The sequence below is a fragment of the Sapajus apella genome, unplaced genomic scaffold, assembly GCF_009761245.1.
Source record: "Sapajus apella isolate SASKATOON/1434 unplaced genomic scaffold, GSC_monkey_1.0 scaffold70, whole genome shotgun sequence".
Classification (NCBI taxonomy): Eukaryota; Metazoa; Chordata; class Mammalia; order Primates; family Cebidae; genus Sapajus; species Sapajus apella.
The window spans coordinates 8,073,680-8,088,198 of NW_022437010.1; the positions used below are offsets into that span (position 1 = coordinate 8,073,680).

Here is a 14,519-nt window from a genome sequence, read left to right on the forward strand (position 1 = left end):
CCCAAGGATCTGTCTTCCTCCTCCTCTATCCTCTTCTTCTTCTCCCCCATTTTCCTTCTTCCTCTTACCTTACGTTTAAGAGAGCAAGCAAGCAAGAAACCTTTAGAGAATACTGCATATTGCAGAAGAATTTTACATGCTCTATAGGGAAAATATATATATAACCCAGCTGCTTTTCTACTATAAAGGGCTTTCATTACAATGATTCATGCAGTAGCTCTGTATTGGTTGTCACTTGGGTGCTACAGATAAAAGTTTTCTGATCTTTTTGACTTAAGGTCAAAGTAAAAGAATAGATCCTTGCAAATAAGAGGGGCTGTGGTCCCCCTCTACTCAGTGAGCATTTGTTGAAAATAGACACTGTTTTTGGTTTTAGAGCTACAAGGATGAATTAGACATGGCCCTTGCCCAGGGAGAGGTGTCTCATAGTGACAGAGAAAGGACGTACAACTCTCCCACTTTGCAATGGCCAACAGAACTCCCACATGGAGAAGGGGCTTTCTGGTAGGATCATTGCTATATGGTCTGAGTCAGCCTTATTGTTTGTTTTTGTCTTGTTTAATAGACAAGGTGGGATTCAGCTCAGCCTCCCCACCATCTCACAGTGTGAGTAGGTTGCCTGGAACTTGGAGTGCCCCAGGCACACTGGAGCAAGAACCAGAAGAAGGGGTGGGTGGTACACGTGGGTGGTAGTGAGTAGATGGACATGCCTGGTGTTCTGTCTGGAGGTCAAGGTAGCCCCTAATACAGCATCATGGACAGGAAGGAATGGCAACGGGATGGTCATGAGGGGAAACGTGCTGGACAGCAAGCTCAGTGACGTCTGGAGAGCACAGGAAGCGGGAACAATGGGTGATCTCTCTCATAAGCAGCACCATTTCCTGGCTTCTGAGCTGAGCACCTCTGAATTACAGCATCCCCTTGTCATTGACTAGTTCTGTGGCCTTGAATAACCATCTCACTTCCCTTCCCATTTGGGAGTCTCAGTGCCCTCATAAAACATTGGCACACCACATAGGGCACTTGTGGTGGGCAGCAGATGGAAACGATTTCAGTCGTGGTGGGTTGAGCAGTGCACTGGCCCGGGTGCACCCAGGACTCCCTCCCCGGGCTGTCGAGCATGGTACTCATCTCTCTCTCGTTGGTTCTGTGTTCTAGGAATAGAGCTGTGCCCCCCTGGAAAACGGTTCATGATTACGATGGTGGCGAGCTTCGTGGCCATGGCGGGACAGTTCCTCATGCCTGGGCTAGCTGCCCTGTGCCGGGACTGGCAGGTGCTGCAGGCCCTCATCATCTGCCCCTTCCTGCTCATGCTGCTGTACTGGTCGTGAGTATCCTCTGCACGGTGCCCTGGGCTGGTATGTCTGCACGTGCTTCCTGAAGGCCCAGCCCCGGGCAGGACATATGATCCCCAAACTTCCCACTCATTTCAGTTTGTGGTTCTGTCTGAGAAGGGTTTCCTCCCTTTTTAAACAATTTTATTTTATTTTTTTTTATTATAATTATTATTTTTTTTTTTGAGACGGAGTTTCGCTGTTGTTACCCAGACTGGAGTGCAATGGCAAGATCTTGGCTCACCATAACCTCCGCCTCCTGGATTCAAGCAATTCTCCTGCCTCAGCCTCCTGAGTGGCTGGGTCTACAGGTGTGCACCACCATGCCCAGCTAATTTTTGTATTTTTAGTAGAGACGGGGTTTCACCTTGTTGACCAGGATGGTCTCGATCTCTTGACCTCATGATCCACCCGCCTCAGCCTCCCAAAGTGCTGGGATTATAGGCATGAACAATTTTATTTTTTAAACTTTCTGTCTTGGAAGTGTTCAGATATATACAGTAGTAGACAGAAGCGTGGAATGAGCCCCCCATCCCCTTCACCCAGCTCCAAAAATCTGCAGATCTACTGATCAGTCTGGTTTCACACCCACTTGCTGCCCACCCCACGGGGTTATTCTGACATGAATTTTATAAATGGATTTGCAGGGAGGTGGGGGTCTTGTGTTGGGAGGGGGGAATTTGGAGATATTAAGGGAGTGATTTAGAAAAGCCCCCCTATCTCTTCTAGGTGAGGGGTAGGTAACCTTCAGCCTGTGGGCCAAATCGGGCCCACTGTCTGTTTTTGCAAATAAAGTTTTATTGGAACACAGCCATGCTCATGCGTTTACATAGGTATTAACTATGGCTGCTTTCTGGCTATACACACAGTTGAGTGGATGCAGCAGGATGCTGTGGTATAAAGCTAAAAATACTATCTAGTCCTTTACAAAAAATAGCTTGCCCACCCCTGCTCAATATCAGTCTAATATGTGTTTTTGAACTAAGAGTAACCTTAAATGTTTTGATTTGCTGATTTTGGGGGGAAAAAACACTAAACTCACTGGTATAGGGGGTTTCATAGGGCAACTGGGTTTTTTTAAAAACTCACTAGAGAATTAATGTTGAGTCAAGGTTAAAAATCACTGCCCCATGGAGAGATATTTACCCAAAAAATGATTGTTTTACCTTTTTATAAATGCTGTTTTTCTTCCTTTCCCTTCCTTCCCATCCCCCTCCATGCTGATACTCTCACCTCACCTACAAGTAGATTATGCATGTGACACTGTATTGCTACTATTTAGTCCACAATGAAAACCAGCTTTCTGGCTATGCAGTCAGCCGTGCAGCTGTGTCCTTGCTTTAAGGCTTCTCTGGAGCCGAGCCTCCTTTGCTCAGGTGCCTGGGAGGGAAGAAAGCACCTATCTTTTGGCTTAGTGGTACTGTCCCCCATCCCCTCCCTGGTAATAGATGTACCACAAGGGTGCAGGTGCATTTCCTCAAGAGCCTGGGTCTTGCTCCCTGTATCGTGAGGACCTCGGTGGCAGCATGGGGCCAGCAATAGCAGCTGGGAAGAGGTCACCTGCCAGAGAGTCCACTCAGCAGCCACAGCTGCCAGAATGGGGCTCCTCTGCTGGGGTCCCCTCCAGCTCTTGTCCGAAGTCAGACATCCAGACTCCTCCCACGGCACAGGTGTGTTCCAGGACAGCCTTTATGCCCCAGTAGGGCCTTAAGGGGCAGAGAATGAGCAGTAGTTTCCCTGGATAAGGATGGAGTGGGCAGCTCTCTTCCTTTTATCTCCTAAGGAAGCCTTTCTACCCCCTCCCTTGTGGCGGCCTTTGCTGGGCTTAGCTGTTTCAGAGTTCAAAGGTGCTGACTTATCTAACAAATGCTTTTCTGTGCTTCCGGATGTACCAGGCACAGATGGCAAGCACTTTGTGATGGTAAATGGTTCCACCCCATATCTCAGCAGCCCATCGTACAGAGGATAGAACCATGGTCCCCCGACCCCCGCCGGCTCATGTCAGAGCCTGGACCTGAAGCGGGCTGGCTGTTGTCACATCTGGCTCCTGATCTCCCCTGCGTAGCCCCTAGTCCTTGTTTGTTCTTTAGAGATACAGCACTCTAAAGCACTAAGTACACTGCTGGGCATCCTGGTACATGCAATAAATACTTGCTCATTAAAGGAAAGCAAGCAACTTTCAATATTTTGCCACCAACAGCTGGTCATGCTGGCTGGTGCTACAGCTCACCCCCTCTCCCTAGCAGGCCCCTGTCTTCCCTCAGCTTCCATCCCTCATCCCCACCCAGCAGATCCCCTCTGCCACCTCCTCTGCTGCTGGCCTGTACCAGGGTTCTCTCCTAGGCTGGGAGAACAGGGCACACCCTGTTGGCGACTCATACTCCTGGCAGGGCAGACAGGGTTGTTTCCCTCGTCCAGGCTCTGCTCCCACCTGTCCCAGGCAGGAGGACACCTGATGGGGAGACGTGGCAGAGAAGGTTTTTCTGAAGCAGTTCCAGTTGTACAGGGCTGACCTGTATGAGAAGGGCTGGGTTTTTGTTTTTGTTTTTTTTTAACTTTAGAAACATATTGAGGTCTATTGATAGGCAAGGTAAGGCATTCATTTATTTAAATATATTCTAAAACCTCAGCAAAATTCTTTGAAATACACAGTTTTAAAAACAAATCATAGGCCGGGCACAGTTGCTCATGCCTGTAACCTCAGCACTTTGGGAGGCCAAGGTCAGAAGTTTGAGACCAGCCTGACCAACATGGTGAAACCCCATCTCTACTGAAAATACAAAAATTAGCTGGACGTGGTGGCGTGTGCCTGTAGTCCCAGCTACTTGGGAGGCTGAGGCAGGAGAATTGCTTGAACCTACTAGGCAAAGGTGCAGTTAGCAGAGATTGTGCCATTGCACTCCAGCCTGAGTAACAAGAGCAAAACTATCTCAAAAACAAAACAAAACAAATTGTATAGCTTTTGAAAAGGCATCTAAGGGACTTGCAGAAGTAAATGTGTGTGCATGTGTGTGTGTATGTGCATGTGGGTGTGTGCATGTGCGTGTGTGTGTGCATGTGTGTGTATGTGTGTGCATGTGTGTGTGCGTGAGGACAGTGGTTCCCAGGTGCTCTGCCCCCCACTTACAGCTCCAGCTTTGCAGTCTGGGTAGAGCTGGCCCAGCAACTGGCTGTGCTGTGTTCAGCCTGCTGCACACCTCTCTGAGCCCCCATTTTGTCATCTCTATAAAAAGTGGATCATAATAGTTCTTACTTCATGGGGTTGTTTTGAAGTCTGAAATAATGCGTGGAAAACACATGCATGAAGGCGCAGTCTGAAGGGAGGCTCAGACATGGAGCCTGGAGCTCTGCCATTTAATAGCTGTGTGACCCTGAGCAAGTTGCTTAATCTCTCTGTGCCTCGGGTTCACCAGCTGAGTCATCATGGTCAATAATGGGGTTGAGAGGAAGTGAATTATGTATGAGACATTTAGAATGGTGCCTGTAACTTAGTGCCATGTGTATGTTAACTGCCATGATAATCATAATTATTTTCATGTTTATATTACTATTAAGGTGCTTAGTACATGTCTGCTCTATAAATACTCATAAATATTAAATATTAGTCACTACTGTTACTGTTATTGCATCCTATTAATATATATAGGAGTCTAGGTATAATGGGACCAGGTTAAAAACATTGGTGCTGAGAAATGTAAACCACCTTTGCCTACCAGCCTTAAAAGCCTCCGCTAGAATTATTGGCTTTAAGAGCCAGTCATTGCCTACTCTTTTTTTATAGTCTTCCTCCCATCTGCTGCAGTGAGTTCTGTTACTTGACAGGATGGAGTGGCCCGCTGGGGAGAGGGGGTGTGAGCTGTACCACCAGCCAGCATGACCAGCTGTTGGTGGCAAAATATTGAAAGTTGCTTGCTTTCCTTTAATGAGCAAGTATTTATTGCATGGCTCAGGGTGCCCAGCAGCATACTTGGTGTTTTGGAGGGCTGTGTCTCTGAAGAGCAGACAGGGGAGCACGTACATTAACAAGGACTAGAAACCGAGCTGCACAAGGCACAGTCCCCAAGGGGCGGCTTCTTGGGGTAGGGACAGTAAAGACAAAAGTGTAGGGACTGGCCAGAAGGGATCTTCTGGTCGAGATGGCAGACTGAACAGACATGACCCCTCCACACACACCCGCAAATGCTGGATACAATACAGTGCTTTTTACAAGTGTGACGCTGAGCTCCAGTGCAAGAAAGGGAAGTCCCAGGCCAGGCACGGTGGCTCACACCTGTAATCCCAGCACTTTGAGAGGCCGACATGGTGGATCACCTGAGGTCAGGAGTTCGAGACCAGCCTGACCAACATGGAGAAACCCCATCTCTACTAAAAATACTACAAAATTAGCTGGGTGTGGAGGCGCATGCCTGTAATCCCAGCTACTCGAGAAGCTGAGGCAGGAGAATTGCTTGAATCCAGGAGGCAGAGGTTGCGGTGTGCTGAGATCACACCATTGTACTCCAGCCTGGGCAAGAAGAACAAAACTCCATATTATTAAAAAAAAAGAAGAAGAAGAAGAAAGGGAAGTTCCCAGGGGTCAAACCAAGGAGGGAATCCCAGCAGGAGCAGACACCAAGGCAGCTCCCAGGGCATCTGCACCAGAGAGGAGCATGAGGAGCTTGGGTTTGAACACCTGTGGGGGCTAGCGCTGAGCTCCCAGGCCTCTGATGCAGTTAGAACTGAGCTCCTTCAGCCAAGCCAGGAGGCAAAACTGTCAATGGCCACAGGACGGGGAGATCTTTGCCTGCCACAGGGACGCAGCCCAAAGCTGGCGGACTGCCTTGGACCATGGGCAGAAAAATATTCACCCAAAGAAACTGGAGCCTTGAAGACTGCACCACACAGGGCTGTGTGTTCCAAATTCCAGGTGCTCCCTGAGGCTAAATATCAATGGAATAACCCGTGAAGCTCATGGGACCTCTCAGGGTCCAAAACAGAGCCTCCTACAGAGCATTCAGGACTCACGCAAAAGAAAAATCGCTTTAAAGATGAGCTCACAGGCAAAGTTCACAGATCCACGGGGAAACCCCCATGAGGGCCAAAACCTATAGACTGGGGAGTGTGCCTCTCAGGAACTGTGGAAGATCCAGGAATCTGAAAGGGCAGTGAAGGGAGCTGATATTTGTTAAGCAGCCACACCAGCTCATGCTGTCCCTGATGCCAGGCATTCTAGATATGTCTCTAGAGTGAGCCCCCGATCGCCTGAAGAGCACATTGTAGGGTGGAGGTGGATGGGAGCCTGAAGACCGCATACTCACAAACGTGAGGAACATGCCTTGTTTTTTTTGAGACGGCATTCCACTCTTGTCATGTAGGCTGGTAACAATGGCCACAGCGATCTCAGCTCAGGGCAACCTCCACCTCCCAGGTTCAAGCGATTCTCCTGCCTTAGCCTCCCGAGTAGCTGGGACTATAGGCACACGTCACCACGCCCAGATACTTTTTGTGTTTTTAGTAGAGATGAGGTTTCGCTGCATTAGCCAGGATGGTCAATCTCTTGACCTCGTGATCCACCCGCCTCGGCCTTCCAAAGTGCTGGGATTATAGGCGTGAGCCACCACACCCAGCCGAACATGCTTTTAAATAGACTTACATACCAAGTAGGGTGGTCAGGAGAGACCCCTCCGAGGGGCTGATGTTCATGCTGGGGCAAGAGGAAGTCACACAAACTTCTGGGTGGAAAAGAGTCCTAGGCAAATGGGAACAGCCAAGGCAAAAGCTGGCTTCTGCTAGGCTTATCCTGGAACAAGGAGAGGACAGCCAGCATGGCTGGAGCATGGTGGACAAGAGGGGGACGGAAGGTGACTCAGAAAGGCAGGTGGAGTCAGACCCTATGGGGCCTGAGGAGCACGGGCTTGTTCTACAAAGACGTAAGACGCACTGGAGGGTCTTAAGCAGGGTCATATGCCCTGGATTGGGCTCTGTGAGGACCCATCTGTCTGCTTTGTGGAGAAGGCGTGGAGCCGGGCGAGGGCCGGGGCAGAGGCAGCGCACACACTGGGCTGTGTGACATCCTGGTGCCTGCACTAGGGAAGGCCATGTGTCACCTGCAGAGGGCTGATTTGAGAGATACTTTGGGAGTGGCCCTGGTGAGACTTGCTGATGGATCTGAAGTGACTATCAAAGGTGAGAGGAGGCAGGTAGGTCTGTTTCCAAGATAGGGAGGCCAGAGCTTTAAGAAACATGGAAGCTCAGGAGGGCTGGAGCCTGAAGTCCTGTCCTGCCATCTACTGTGGAGGGTGAAAGCGTGAGGGGACCAAGAGGCTTGACTGAGGCTGCAGCCTGTGTTAAGATGTGGTTTTATTATGATCCAGGTAGAGTGAGGTCAGCAGGCCAGGAGACAATTGCCATTGAAAGATCATTTATTACTCTCAGTTCCCAGGTAAAGGGGGCACTTGGGGCTACACAGGGCCTCCTGGGAAGCACCAGGTAGGTCAGGAGGCAGACGGTGAGGGGAAGACGTGGGCAGGAGCCTTTACTGTGGTTTCTGCAGGAGGAGCAGGTGAGGCAGACTGCGCAGGTTTAGTTTTGGTAGTTTGATCATTTCTGCAGCTCGTAGGCATAGGGCTGTCCCTCGGGTCTGGAACCTGGCCCTGGGGTGACTGGGGCAGGTGGATAGTGGCCCATGTGTGAGAGCCCAATGCAGAAAGTGGTTGGGGTGTTGGCTCTGGATGGGTTGGTTTGCATGTGAAAAGCGCACTTGCAGGTGAATCTTTTGCTCTGTCTAGGAATTAGCCAACCCTGGGAGGAACAGCCTCTCTAGAATCAGCAAGGCCCCAGATGTCAAAACATTAAGAAATACAGAAAATAAAAAGGCTTGATTAATATGCAGCAACCGCAGGGTTCCAGAATTCTGGACTGAAGTGACCCCAAGAGGGGAGACGCTGGCCAGGCAGCAGCATGATGCACCCAGAGACTGGACGGAGACGTGGCAGGGGTGCAGTGAGCGCAGGAGCTCTACAGTGACGCGGGGAAGATGGGACGCGTGAATGATTTATGCCCCAGCAATGGAGCCAAGATAGGCGAGCAGTGTCATTGCACGAGCTGCCGGGGGATGCTTATATTATGTTGAGCCTTCTGGGCCGTGTCAGGACCGGCTGGGCTTTAGGTGAAGGAAGAGCTGCAGAAGCTGGTGGCCAGAGAATGGGAGGGCACGCGCTTGGGCGTTGGTGCTCTTGTGTGCTTTGCAGAGTCAAACTTGAGCACTTAGTTGTGAAGGAGGAGCAGCAGAGGAGAGAGTACTTGTGAATGTTTTTCAACTGAAAGTAAACCCCGTCAAAGCGGTAATTCCACTGATGGATGCAGATGCCTGAAGAGAAAGGCACCTTTAGTCATTTTCCTCAGGCATTTTTTATCACTCAGTAAAAAGCGGCAGGGCTTCAGCGCTCATCTAGAAGGAAGTCATACTGACTGATCCTTCTTCCAGAATAAAGGTGAAATCCTTCCAGGGTCACAGCCAACAGGTGAAGGGTTGTGGGGAGATGCAAGATCCAAACCATAAGAAGAAAGGAACATCTAGGAGCATCTGGGAGGATTTCCGCTTAGATGCGCTGGGAAGATAGGTGGTTGGGGGTGCCGGGATGGAAGAGGGAGCTGGGTGCAAGGGCTGCCGCTCTGAAATTGTACACACTGGGGAAAGGTGCCCCTTCTGAGTGTTTACAGCCTGCACCCGTATGACTTAATGTCAGAGCTCCCCCCTCAGCTGGGAGTCCTTCTGCAAGACACAGCCAGGTCACGGTCAAAACATTAGGACAAACAGAAAATACAGAGGCTTAATTAATATACAGTAGCCACAGGGTTCCAGAATTCTGGAATGAAGTGACCCAAAAGTGGAGACGCTGGCAGGAAGAGGTGGCAGCGGCAAAAGTGTGATGCACCTGGAGGCTGGACAGGGAGGTCCAGGTCTGCGATATGTTAGAACATCCTGGAAAACCATAGCGTGGAAGATCAGCAAGGTAATATGTGGGACAGGGTGACATCAGTTTTCCTGCACAGGAATTCACTGTTGAGGAATGACAAAGGAGGGAGAAGGCTGCTGGAGAGGCTGCCCACGTGGTGTTTATCTAAAGTAGTTTGGAGGAAGTCATAGGAAGTAAAGGCTTCTAGAGATAATGGAGATGTGAGTGCCACTCTCCCAAAACGTTGGTGCCTGTATCACCTTTCCTCACCAGGTGAATTAAGGGTACTGAGTACACGGTATCATTTATAATGCAAAAATTTGCAGCTGGGCGTGGTGGCTCATGCCTGTATGCAACACTTTGAGAGACTGAGGCAGGAAGATCACTTGAGCAGAACAATTCGAGACCAGCCTGGGCAACATAGTGAGACCCCATCTCTACAAAAAATTTAAAACATGAGCCAGATATGGGAGTGCATGCCTATGTCCCAGCTACTCAGGAGGCTGAGGTGAGAGGATCACGTGAGCCCAGGAGTTCAAGGCTGCAGCGAACTATGATTGTACCACTTCACTGCAGCCCAGGTGACAGAGCAAGACCCTGTCTCTTAAAAAACAATGTGTTCATCTGCTTTAAGTGTAGGTGCAGGATTTTTATGCTAATTCAACAAGCTCCCCAGTGAGGGCTCTCAGCCCAACATGTGAGTGCTTAAAGCGGTATTCTCTAGGGGTGGAGGTGTCATTGTAAGCACGGCAGACAGCCCTGCCCTTGTGGAGCAGTGGGGCAAGGAAAGAAAACATCGCACTTGGACATCTTATGCCTCCCTCGTGGCAGACACAGGCACTGTGGCATCGGCTAATTGAGTGTGTCTTAACTTTTTAAGAGAGACGCTTTTCCTCAAATCAGCTACACGCTGCTTCTGTGTGAAGATGTATAAACCATAGTACTCTCAAATTCCTTAGCCCTTCCTGCATCCAAGGAACAGGAGGTTAGGGGATTTATTACTGTTTGTAAGTAGGGAAACTAAGAAATGAAGAAAGCTTCACCAAATCACTCCTAAGTGTGGGAAAAGCATTAAAAACCGGTTTTCAAATGTCAGTGGTTCTCAAAGTGCAGTCCCTAAGCCAGCAACATCAGCATCACTTGGGAATTTGTTAGAAACCCAGGTCTCATGCCCAGCCCCAGCCCCAGGCCTGCTGAATCAAACCTCTGCGGTGGGCCTGGCAGCCTGTGTTTTAAGAAGGCCTCCAGAGATGCTGCTGAGCCCTGCTGTTTGGGAAGCACACATAGGACCTAACATATTTTGAAAAAGGATGGTAAGTTGCCAAAGAAGATCCTATGAGTCAGCTGCGTAGAACACACACTTTTCATACATGAAAGAGGGTTCGAGATTCTGTAGTGAAATGAAACTGATGTCATCCTCGAAGGGTCTGTGAGATCTGTGGTCCTGTCCAATTCCACGATGTGAACGGATGTCCTGACCATCTTGGACAACAGAAGTCATATGTATTCCCGGAAGTGATGAAAGAAAGTAAAATAAGCTGGGTCCTGGCTCTACGCGTTTCCTCTGCGCTGTGGGGACACGCACACATGCAGGCACATTGTGGAGTCTTCAGTCACAGCAGTGTTCCAGGTTCTGAGAAGGGAAGGCTTGCCCAACCTGCTCCCCCGACTTCCCCACAGGCACAGAGGGGGCATTGTGCTGGCAAAGTGCTTTCCACACCCAAACCCATCCCTCCAAGCCTGCAGGAAGCATGTGGGTACGTTTTTCTTGTGCTTTCCCCCAGGACTTTTAATCAGGTGCATAGCTATTAGAAAAAGATTGTCACCTGGAGCCTACCTAATGTGTGTGTGTTGCATGAAACGCCTGGAGAAAGAAATGCAAAGGGCTGAGTGTGTGAGGCTGGTGAATTATTAACTGCGCTCAGTTCGGTTGGAATTTCACTGTGACAAGAGGAAAGAACTGCTGGCAATCAGCGTGATTGTCAAAAGCACCTGGGAAAGCAGTAAGAAGAAGAAAATTAGTCGTATGGGAAATAATGAGGAAATTATAGAAGGATCACGCACTGCGTAACATTGGAGAGTAAGGAACAGAACCAACAAATGAAGAGCTAAACTTTAGCGTGGAGGACGTGAGAGTGTGCTGCCGTAAGGGACACTGGCCGGGAAGAAGACACTCCCAAGGCTGGCTCTGTAGAAACTCTTAGAAAAAAACGGACAAGCTAAAAGGAGTTTCAATATTTTTTAATTTCAAAAAGAAAGCTATTATAAAACATTTAAATGGCCTCAGGTTAGATGAATGCCTTGTTTTAAAAAAATACAATTCCAATATGTAAATAGCCCTAATTTTGTGGCTCTTTTAAATATCATTAAAGATATTTTGGTCAGACTAATACCAATTTTTAGCATCTCTTGAGAGTTTGTTTCTTAGACACTGCTGAGAACTTTACGTAACTTAGCTCCTTAAATCTTCCTGAAGACCCTCTGAGGTAGATACAAGGATGGCCTCCAGTACAGATGAGGAAACTGAGGCACAGAGAGATGCAGTGTTGCCGAGTCCCCATGGCTATTTTATTGTGCACCTGCCCTAATAGTGGCTCAATAAAAATGTGTTGAGTTAATCAATTAATTTTGCTTCTTTTCATTGTTGAAATGACTTTTTTTTTTTTTTTTTTTTTGAGACAGTCTTTCTCTGTCTCCAGGCTGGAGTGTGCAGTGGCACGATTTCCAGTCACTGCAACCTCCGCCTCCTGAGTTCAAGCAAATCTCCTGCCCCAGCCTCCCAAGTAGCCAGGACCACAGGCGCCCGCCACCATGCCAGGCTGACGTTTTGTATTTTTAGTCGAGATGGGGTTTCACCATGTTAGCCAGGATGGTCTCGATCTCCTGACCTCATCATCCACCCACCTTGGCCTCCCAAAGTGCTGGGATTACAGGCGTGAGCCATTGCTGCAGGCCTGAAATGACTTTTAAAAGACCCTTTAAGAATTTTTATACATACATAATCCAGCAGGTATCAGCCATTTTTCTTGCCCAAACACACTTGACAGACACAACACCTCTGTCAAAAACAGTTTTATTTTTAAAAAGGGGCAAAATTCTGCATTATACAAAGAGACTCTTTACAGAAAGAGTAAGTGCTGTGGGATCCCTGCATGACAGGAGGGAAACTGAATTCAGTTACGGCAACAGTTAAACCACGCAGGAAAATGCTGTCCTCAAAGGAAAATGGAAGAGCTGAGTCATGAAAACCATGCCGTCTCTGGGAGCTTGAGTCAATAGGCAATAATTATTTTTACAAGTTATCCGATAATCAATTTGAGAGATTGATAGGAAACATCAAAAAATTTTGGGGTCGAATCTTGTTTGCCTATGAACTGTCCAGATGGGAGAAAGATTAGGTAATACTGACGAAAGGCAGGGGTGGAAATAAAATGGTATTCCATATTCAATCATGAAAATGGAGCAATTAACAGTGAGATTGGAATGCTTTCTGTAAGTTGGTATTTTGGGATTTGCTGATGGAATTTTAGGGAGCCCTCAGGCTACACTCCTCAGAGACTGTGTAAGACAATAGAACCCCTGAGTCAACACAAATGCCCACAAGTAGAAGTGGAGAGACTCCTGCAGAGGGGAAGGGAGCATCCAGCCTCTGCTCTGGAGGCCAGTGTTGCTGTCCCCAGTGCCAGCCTTCATCCTTCCTGCCCCGTGCTAAGATGTGCCCCAAGAGTCCATCTCACCACCCTGCTCTCCCCGGGAAGCTGGGGTCGCTCCAGGCCAGCTTGAGATGCACGCAGCTTTGAAACAGGCAGGGCGCAGCCAGCATGCGTCTGCGTGTACATGTGTGCACAGGTACAGATGTGTGTGTGCGTGTACTTTGTGGGGTGGTGGGGCTGGGCTTTTGGCAACTGACAGAGGCCAAGTGGGTAGGCCTCTGGTAACAGGTGTCCAGAGCCAGTGGCTAGGGTGTTGATACGCTGGAGTGAGGGCAGTGGGGACTCAGCCACCCGTCTGCTTGGCCCTAGGGCCTCTGGCAGAGCACACGGCCAGTACCTAAAGAGTGGCAGTCCTGAGTGCGATCGGCCATCAGAATTGCCTAAGGTGTCGTGACTCATTTCATTGGGAGGTCAGGCTGCTAACATAGGTGTCGATAAAATTCTGCGTAGAAGCAGAAGCAAGAGTCCCCTTATTCGTCTGCCCACTTACCTCCTCACGTCGTTTTACAACATCAAACTTTTAAAAATCCATTTGCGAAAATGCCACGTTCATCCCCCTACCACATTATATTTTGAAGGTTCTGTGTGCCTTATATTTTCTGCAGCCTGATAATTGATTCTACATGTAAATGAGTGAAAGCTGCAGATGGAGGGAGAAAGTTAACCCAGCTACATTGAAGGTTACAGATTGTAGGTAAATCTGTAACTGGACTCTAAGTATTCATCTGCTTATAATATGAATTGAGGCATGTTTTAAATGTGTGCTGATTGTTATGCATTCAGAGGTTGTTAATCATGAAAGGTCTGACTCCAAAGGCGTTTTAGGCACTGACTTCATTTGGTCTGGCAAAAGCCTAAAGCGGCATAAGTGCGTTTATCGAGTGTGTTGCCAGGAGCGACGTCTTCTTCACCTTTCAGAAGGAGGCGACAGTGAGCTTTAGCCCTCCATCCCCCCTGGTCTACAGATGTGGGGAAACTGAGGCCTGAGGAATAAGGCGACTTGCCCAAGGCTACAAAATTGGCACACAAACCCAGGGCTCCCAGGAGATTCCTACCATGATTTTTCTAGAACAGAACTTTGGAGCCTCAGTGTATATCACTTTGAAAGACAAAAGAGACACAGGATTCTGAGCTTTAGTAACAGATAAATTAGCAGGATAGTCATTTAAATTATAAAACCACTTTTTCTCCCGAGAGATTTTCAAGGAATTCATTTGCCTTAGGAAAACCTTGGGGTCTAACCATCCTCAGAGCCTATCTTTATTCGATTTCATGATACTCATCCCTTCTCTCTAAATTCTGACATTTAATGAAAGCCACCTTATTGTTTTATACCAAACAGAACTAATGTTTAAAAAATCCAAGTGGAAGATTATGTACAGAATCCAAGCTTATATTTTTTACAAAAGTTTTGAACCAGAAACTAAAGATACTCCCCAAACTGGTACTTAATTCAACTTTAGCATTTAATTTATTATTATTATTATTATTATTTTTTTTTTTTTGAGACGGAGTTTCGCTCTTGTTACCCAGGC

The 14,519-nt window shown here is 48.2% G+C and overlaps 1 protein-coding gene across 6 annotated transcripts in view; it reads left to right on the top strand.

Moving 5' to 3' along the window:
• SLC22A23 (solute carrier family 22 member 23) overlaps positions 1–14,519 on the top strand; it is a 186,726-nt gene that overhangs the window by 129,460 nt on the left and 42,747 nt on the right. For all 6 annotated transcript variants that reach the window (XR_004260379.1, XM_032250064.1, XM_032250060.1 and 3 more), the window contains one exon: positions 1,159–1,327. Coding sequence is in view for 5 of the 6 variants with exons in the window: in XM_032250064.1 (XP_032105955.1) it covers positions 1,159–1,327 (169 nt within the window). In the remaining variant the exon portion in view is untranslated. The remainder of the gene's footprint in view (positions 1–1,158; positions 1,328–14,519) is intronic.